Genomic DNA, 9,274 nt, shown 5'->3' with positions numbered 1-9,274 from the left:
TGAAAAGTGTGTCGAGAATATTGTTGAATATTTTGTAATATATAGAGGTCTTAAATTGAATAGAAACATCTATTCATGAAAAAATATGATTGTTATGAAAAGTCATTTGTCCAGATTTAGTATTGTCGTAGACCTAAAATGGTGTAGTGACATGACTCTTACAAAAAATCATTTGCTCATGAAAGAACATGACTCTTATGAAGAGTCATTTCTTAAGTTCTATAAATATAAAGACTCTCTAAAAGTAGCCTAAGAAAAATCTACATGTATAAACAAGGGTTTTGTTGTGTTCTTCGAAAGAATTGTTTGTATTTAGCACCAGTATGTATATGGACAATATCTCTTTAAAGAAAGTGATTACATGCCTCAAAGCCATATTCTTTTTCAATTATTTTCCTATTATAATTAAAATGTGGTTTCTAACAACTCATACTTTTAGATGAAATGATCACACCCTTTAATAATTAATCATATTTATTTTATATGCGAGTCTGTTATACTCCTCTGTTCCTAATTACTTGTCCATTTGTTTTTTTATTCTTCTTAATTCCATATCTATTTTGACAAATCAAGAAAGGATAAAGTTTTTTATCTAATATTACACCCTCAATTAATTATTTTGAAAAAGGCAAAACTTCTTAAAAATATTATGTTTTAACTCATCCACTTTTATTTATTAACAGATATACCAATTTAAAAGTGAACAAGTAATTAGGAACATCGGGATATATTTTATTTCACGTAGATTTAAATTTCAGATATTTTCATAAATCATAAGTAATTTTAATGAGCCTTGTTATAATTTCATATGCATGTTCTTTCCTGTCATTTTGATTGTATTAACATTATTAAACTATATATATATATATATATATATATATATATATATTTGTTCATGCAACATATCACGTGGGTATTAGTCATACATGTATTAAAATGATAAATTACATATTAATATTATTAAGTTATTTAATTATTTTTAATTGGAAACTTTATTATTTTCCTATATATAAGTTTGTTGTTTTTATTTATTTTTTATATTTAGACTATTTTTATTTCTTTATTTTATTTTAATTAGAAACTTTATTGTTTTCTATCAATATGTGTTGTTTTTATTTTTTATTATATATAGATTATTTTCAGTTCTTTTTATATACTTACCTTCTTGATTGATTTATGCAAATATAAATATTTTTTTAATATTAAAAATTGATTGTATAATTTTTAACAGTATATATGCTAATCAAATATTAGTATTATATATTATTCAATATATTGCACATTTTATTAGTATGTATTATTATTTTGTAAATAATATATATTAATAATTTATAGAAAATTTAATATTCAATACTTAATAATTCATGTATTGTAATTTCTAAACCTTGCATAACTAATACCTGCATAACTCTAACCAATAACCAAATATCCCCTCAGTGTTTACACCAACTCAATACATGCATGTCGATATGTGTTTAAATTTATAGTTCATTGTATTCAACTTTAATTAATTAACATGTGTTTTACTGCACTAAATCATAATAATGAAAATTGAATTAATTTAATGTAATAATTTTTTTTTCTTTTGTCTTTTCCAGTTCCCCTTGTTTCAAGCAATAGTACTCAGTGATATAACTATCATACAAATCACGAGTCCCAAACCATTTTCTTCTCTCTCAATAAATTTTGGGGCATAAATCAATTTAAATGATTAGGAATGAACCCACTTCTTTTTGCTATTTAAAATCTAGGAACAAGTTTCGCAATATTTTTTTTATTTAAAATTTGTTTCAAGCTACCTTAGTTGCTTGTTTGATTTATTTATTTTTTTCGAAAAGAACAGCTATAGAAAATTTACCAAGTACTTTACATAAAAGTATTCTAAAAGAGGATATCCACTAAAAGAAAAGAAAAAAAAAGAACACCTATAAGAAAATGGTAAAGCCCCAAGAATGTGTTTAATATATCTAAAAAGTATTTTATTTCAGATTTCTGATGTTAGGAAATTTTAAATGTAGAAACGGTTGGTTTAAATGAGAAGTAAGAAATTGAGAAATGTGGATGAACTATTCGAAGGAAAAATTTCTCCTATACTGATGGAAGAAATAAATATAAGAAAAATATTTATGAGCAATAAACTTTAAGATTTTGATTTGAGAAAATTATACGGATAAACAAATTTATATTATTTAATTACTCATCATAGCAATATTTTGCTATAATTACCACTTGCAACTAACATTATACATTAATTACATGAGCTGACTTCGAGTTTGTATAATTAGTCATGTTTGTATATGTATAATTCGCCAGTATATATAAATAAATATGTATAATATACAATTTTTTAGCCTATATACATATATAATTCACCTCTCTCCCACTCTCTGCCCTCTCTGGCTTGCCTCTCTCCTCCCTCTCTCAATCTCGCTCGCCTCTTTTCTCTCTCTCCCAATCTCGCTTGCCATTTGTACTAATGTATATGTATAATATACAATTATATACATATACAATTCACCCGTCTCCTACTCTCTGCCCTCTCTCGCTCGCCTCTCTCCTCCCTCTCTCAATCTCGCTCGCCTCTTTCCTCCCTCTCCCAATCTTGCTTGCCATTTATACTAATGTGTATATATAATATAAATTATATACATATACAATTCACCTCTCTCCCACTCTCTGCCCTCTCTCGCTCGCCTCTTTCCTCCCTCTCCCAATCTTGCTTGCCATTTATACTAATGTATATGTATAATATAAATTATATACATATATAATTCACCTCTCTCCCACTCTCTGCCCTCTCTCGCTCGCCTCTCTCTTCTCTCTCCTCCCTCTCCCAATCTCTCTTGCCATATATACAATTACATATGTATAATATACAATTATCTAAGCATTATACATATACAATTCACCTTTCTCCCACTCTTTTCCTCCTCTCTCTCGCCTCTCTCCTCTCTCTCCCAGTCTCACTCGCCTCTATCCTCCAAATAACATGTAGCTACAAATTATATTTATCAAATTATAGCTATAGAGAGTAATTAATTATTTTTAAATGGCTATATGTGAAAGTTTCCTAGGAAACTATTCTTAAGGTAATATATTATTTTATTTCATAGTCCTTTTATTTTAGGACTTTCTACATAGTTAAAATTCAAATAGTAAAAGATGTAATAATTAAAATTTTCGTTAATTTTGAAATCTTAAATATTATAAAGATAAGTAAATAATATTTTATGAAAAATGGTAAATCCACAGTTTTATTTATCATAAAAATATGTGAAGAAAATTTAACAAATATTTTTTAATTAATGATAAAGAAGATGGGACCCATGTCAAGAACAACCATGTTATTTGCTTCAAAGGGTCAATAATATTCCAGATGGAGAAGATGGTCGTAATAAAAGGGTCAAGGTCTTTCCTCAAAATATAAATTAGCAATTTAATTAATCCCTCCACTAACCTTATCATTATCAAAATTTAAGCAAGATTTCGTTTTATATACGTACTCATTTGATCATATGCAAATTTACAATGCAAATATATATTATTTATATTAAAATTTAGTTCTACGGAAAAGAATCCTTGTATATATTAATGTTATAAATATAAATTACTTTATAAACACTATAACAAAAATACATTTAATCCTGAATTGCCGCTAAATATGTATTTTTAGTGGCAATTGTCAATCTTTGTATATGTCTCTAAAGCCTTTAGCGATATTGGTTCTAATGACACTTAACTAATGCCGATAAAGATGTTAGCACTTTTTATTAATATTAATATTTTATATCGCTAAAAGTTATTTTTGTTATTGTGAAATGTGGATTTTTAAAATTTGTATAAAATTATGTTGTGCAAAGATCAAATATTTAAGGACGTCAAAGTAGAAAAAACGCCATACTCATATATATAAGTTGGATGAGAGGAAATAACACTCTTCGACCACTTATAAATTAAATAGAAAATAATATTTTCAGATATTTTATATATAAATAGAAAATCTCTCATAGAAAAACATAAAATTAATTATTATTTTTATAAAAGACTAGAAAATCATTTCTCCTTATTACAAATGAATTCTTAAATCACATTAGAGATTACTTTTTTTTTTATTTAAAAAAGTCACATCTTCAAAGTTGGGGAAAATTCTTCACAACACCAAATATGGTCCAAAAGATTTGTTTTCAATGAGGACCAGTCTTCTCATAGACCTGAGGAAAAAAAAAAAACTCTCATCAAGTTATACTAATTTGTAGACCATGACTTAGTCCTATTAAAAACAATATTTTAGCCAAGCTTCCTTTAATTTTCTATGAAATCTTAGTATGCTTTACCGTGTTCAACAAATATAAATATACTTTGACAACACATTAATCTTCTTTCATATATATATATATAATACTCTACCAATACCACCAAAACCTTAAATTGGATTATTTGAACCAAAAGAATTATATGGAGGAGACAATAGCTACCATTCTTTACGGTTGTACATTGAGTAAAGAGATGGAATCCAATTTACCTAATTGGGCAAACCAAAGAGATGTTCTTTTAAGTAAAACAGAAGAGATAATTGCTGTATTTAGTAATGTAAAAGAAAAATTAATTATTAACGATGTAGTTCAAGAATGGTTGAGTACTAGTGGTCATCCACAGGCACTAGAATTGTTTCATGCAACAGATCATACAGCTACGGCGACGACGGGATTTACGGTGCATGGACTACCGCAGGGAAGTGATCAAATGACGGTGAGTCATGCTGCTCATGATTCCACTAGAGTTGCTGCTGCTTCTTCCTCACAAAGACAAAGAACAAGGTAAGAAACTTCAATAGTGCACTATGATTTCATGCAGAATATCGCATGTGTGTATGAGTGTGAAAATTCAAATAATAGGAGTGGGAAAAGGGTTCGCACACAAAGTACGTCACAAATTAAAGGTTATAGTTACTGTGTATCTTTTTCATTAATTAGTTTCTGCTTTATGACATTTTCACAGAAATTCCACACAACTTTTTGCCAAGCAGAGTAGCACTAACTATAAAATATAATGATTTTCTTCCAAGTTTCGAAGAAAAGGAGATCATAGTGCCATTTTGAGATTATTAATGATAAATTAGCACTTAGCTTTTGTCGTCGTACAAAGGAATAATCCCAAGTGGGGACTACAATTAATGTGTATGCACAGAAATATAGGTAACTACTATACAATTATTTTAGCATGACTAGATAAATGAAGGTAAGATTATGCAAATTAGCAAACTTATATTATTTAATTACTAATTATAGTTATAGTTTGCTATAATTATCACTCACGACTAACATTATATATTAATTACGTGAGCTGATTTTGAGTTTGTATAATTAGTCATGTTTGTATATGTATAATTTACCAGGATATACAAATAAATATGTATAACATACAATTTTTTTAGTCTATATACATATACAATTTACCTCTCTCTTACTCTCTGCCTTCTCTCGCTCGCCTCTCTCCTCCTACCTCTCAATCTCGCTCGCCTCTCTCTTCTCTCTCCCAATCTCGCTTGTCATTTATACAAATGTATATGTATAATATACAGTTATATACATATACAATTCACCTCTCTCCTACTCTCTGCCCTCTCTCGCTCGCCTCTCTCCCCCCTCTCCCGGTCTCTCTTGCCATATGTACAATTACATATCTATAATATACAATTATCTAACCAATATACATATATAATTCACCTTTCTCCCACTTTTTCCCCCTCTCTCGCTTGTCTCCTATCTCTTCCAGTCTCGCTCGCCTCTCTCCTCCAAATAACATGTAGCTACAGATTGTAATTATCAAACTATAGCTATAGAGAGTAATTAACTATTTTTAAGTGTCTATATATGAAAATTTCTCATAAATGAATATATCAATTCATAAATGATTTATAGCGACAATTCACAAAGGAAAGTTACCACATTACTTATAGACTTCACATGATGTTTTGCTCTGACGACATATTAATAGCTGTAAGTTTTGCACATTTCTTTAGTTTTGTGCTGAGGTTTGAAATGTGTGCAATTCAATTGTTGTGAATTTCCTGGGAAGAAAGATAATATTTGTCATCTTCTAATGACCAATTTTTTTTGGTCAAATGTCAATATTTTGGTTGTTAAATCCTTTAATTGACATGTTGGTAATATTGGTGTAATTTTAATGATCATTTTAATATAATTTGCATGAATTAAGGTGCAGAACAGGAGATAGAGATAGAAGAACATTGAGAGTGGGTGCTCCAAGAATGGGAAATCTTGAACTTCCACCAGAGGATGGTTATACTTGGAGAAAATATGGTCAGAAAGAGATTCTTGGATCTAGGTTCCCTAGGTATTTATTTACTACTTTGGTTTCTATTTATTTGTTATAGTGTGTTTTTTAGAGTCAATTTCACTAATTTTCAAAGTTAAAATATATTATGTTAAATCGATATTTTTAAAATAAAATTTTAGATATCCAAAAATTATATAGAAAAAAATGTAAATTGGAACTTTTTTCATATCAATATCATGAAAAAATACATAGTATTAAAATGTTAGTCATTGATGACCACTTAAAGTTGAGGCTCTAAACTTAGACACCCCCAACGCCCAACTAGGCTTTGTTTATTTTAGTGTTAAAATGATACAACGGAATATGACCTGAGGTGTCTAAAATGAACCAAAAGTTTAGTTAGAGTATCTAAGTAAAACTTGATGTCAACTTTAAGAGGTCACCGATGAATTTAATCATTTGATACTCAAAAAAATAAATTATGACAATTAAAATGGAACGAACGAAAGTGAGTGATCTTTTTCTTATTTTTCCAATAATTAGTATATATCCCATCAAATTCTGACAAAATCTAAGGACCAAGTCGAATTATTTGAAGGAGTCAAAATGAACCATATAACTAGCTCCCATCGTTATTATAATTAATATAATTAGTTTCACCGATACAAGACCTTTAAATTGAAATAGAAACAGTCAGTTTGAATAGCTTAAACTTTAATTTGACTAATTGGATTAGAAGCATATATATATATATATGTAGAGAAGTGTCATCTTTATAGATATATGCATGTATATGTCCACTATAATGTACGATAAGAACTATTATTGTGTACTCACTCTTAAAAGCCAATATATATAAAAGGAAAAAATGTATGTGCATCTGATGTTTATATCAAATTAATGTAATTTTTATTAATATGTGATTTAGTGAAGTAAAACACATTTTAATCAATTGAGATTAAGTAAAATGAATTGTAAATATAAACACATGGCGTGCATGTATTGAATTAGTGTAAACACCTAATATAAATAAATTTTAACCTATATAAAATTATGCTACACTGCCAACACAGACCCAATATATGTTATTCTTTCCATCTTAATTATGTGACATAATTGAAATTCAAAAAATCATTTAATCATTGTGATTTAGAATATATATATATATATACACACACCAGCTTGCACTTTTAGACTTTAATTTCTTTCACTGACTTTTCCTCTTTTTTTAATATACAAAATATATATTGCCGTATTTTGACCATTTTGAATTCCACATACAACAACATTATTAGAATCAGTGGGACATGTTGACCCTTTAGACTTCTCATAAATTCTAGAATTAATGATATTTATGCATCTAACAACCCTTTAATCTACTAATTCCTCTTCTTCTTGTTCTTATATTTTCTTTTAGAAAAAAATATTATGAATCTTCATTTCTTCTTCTTGGTATGAACATTTAAGATACAAAATTGCTCCTTTGTTTCATTTATTTAAGTTTGTAAATTAACTATCAATTTAGCTTTCACACAATCTTGCTAAATATACGTATCTAAGATATGACCAGATAAATGTCAATGATAATTAAGTTTAATTGGATAACTAAGAAAATCAAAAAGTAAACTACACATACATCAATAATATACAAATTTTACAATTTTACTACTCCCTCAATTTCAATTTACTTATTTATGACTTTATGTTTTTTTTTTAAATCTATTTTAAGAGAATGTTTTTTTCTTTCTTGACAATTCTTCAAATCTATTTTTTCACATGACTTATTTAAAACAACAAAATTAAATGACATTTATTATATTCTACTTATTTTTAGTTTAAAACTACAATATCCAGACATCTTTCTTACTTCCATAATTTTCTGTCACATTAAAACTAGATAAACAAATTGAAATGAATATTTTATTCCATTAACTATTACTAATGGAGCAGTACTTATTGATGATATTAGGGCTTATTATAGATGCACCCATCAAAAGCTATATCATTGTCCAGCCAAGAAGCAAGTCCAGCGCCTTGATAATGATCCTTACGTATTTGAAGTAACATACCGATCTCAACACACTTGCTATATGTCCGCCACAGCTCCCACCGTGCCACCTCCCTCCGCGGAGGAGATGACTCATAAAACCACCACGACCCTTCCACCTGCACCATTGCTATTGCCGCCACCAACTTCAGCCTCCTTAAGCGGGCATTGGCTCTCCATGGATATTAAGCCACAAGGAGATCAAGCTGGCACAAGCTACACTACTACTCCATTTGACATACAAAGGTAACGTACGTCAAACATATTCAGAATTCAAATTTAACGAGTTCAACAATAATATTCATTTCTTAAAAATAAAAATTAAATAGGTCAAAACTCAAAAGCTTAACATATGTACTACTACTTTAATTTTATTCGTATCAAATATTTTGTCTAGTCCATTTTTGACCCATGAATATCCAATGTGACCCGCTTAGCTATATTTCAATACTAAACTAGACCCGCCTCAAATGCTATATGTAACATACATGTTTGTATAGGGATTTTGGGCATGGTAGTGTTGGTTCACTAGCTAGCCTAGTGACGGCTGGCGTGGGTGATGTAGGGCCCTCCGGTGGTAGATATGGAAGAGAAATTGATTACCAGCCAGTGGTAGATATGGCGGACGCCATGTTTAACTCAGGGAGTAGCAGCAATACGAGCATGGACAAAATATTTTCTTCTATTGATGACAAATGGGACACGGCAGAAAAGAAAGAATAATAGTTCCTACTGTCGAATTAATATATTGTTCATGAGGAACATAGGTTAATTAAATTCAATTGATTGTCAATAAACTATTCCTGACCATGTATTAGTCATGATCAAATGATTGTGAAATATATACCAACAGGTTTATTAACTTGTCTAGCTTAATTTAAGTGTAGTGTCATTTTATTCCAGTGTAACTTGTTGCTTATTAAGATT

The 9,274-nt window shown here is 28.9% G+C and overlaps 1 protein-coding gene across 1 annotated transcript; it reads left to right on the top strand.

Annotated features, from left to right (window-relative positions):
* The first annotated feature begins 4,420 nt into the window (after positions 1 to 4,420).
* LOC101251785 (WRKY transcription factor 55) lies at positions 4,421 to 9,209 on the top strand. The gene is made up of 4 exons (XM_004241043.5): positions 4,421 to 4,817; positions 6,220 to 6,357; positions 8,270 to 8,593; positions 8,848 to 9,209. The coding sequence occupies exons 1-4, from the start codon at positions 4,456 to 4,458 to the stop codon at positions 9,068 to 9,070; spliced, it is 1,047 nt and encodes a 348-aa protein (XP_004241091.1). The 5' UTR covers positions 4,421 to 4,455; the 3' UTR covers positions 9,071 to 9,209.
* The last annotated feature ends 65 nt before the right edge of the window (positions 9,210 to 9,274 follow it).

This window comes from Solanum lycopersicum, chromosome 6 (genome assembly GCF_036512215.1).
Source record: "Solanum lycopersicum chromosome 6, SLM_r2.1".
Taxonomy (NCBI): Eukaryota; Viridiplantae; Streptophyta; class Magnoliopsida; order Solanales; family Solanaceae; genus Solanum; species Solanum lycopersicum.
Note: the sequence above shows the minus strand (reverse complement) of the source record. Positions and strands in the feature narration are given on the sequence as shown.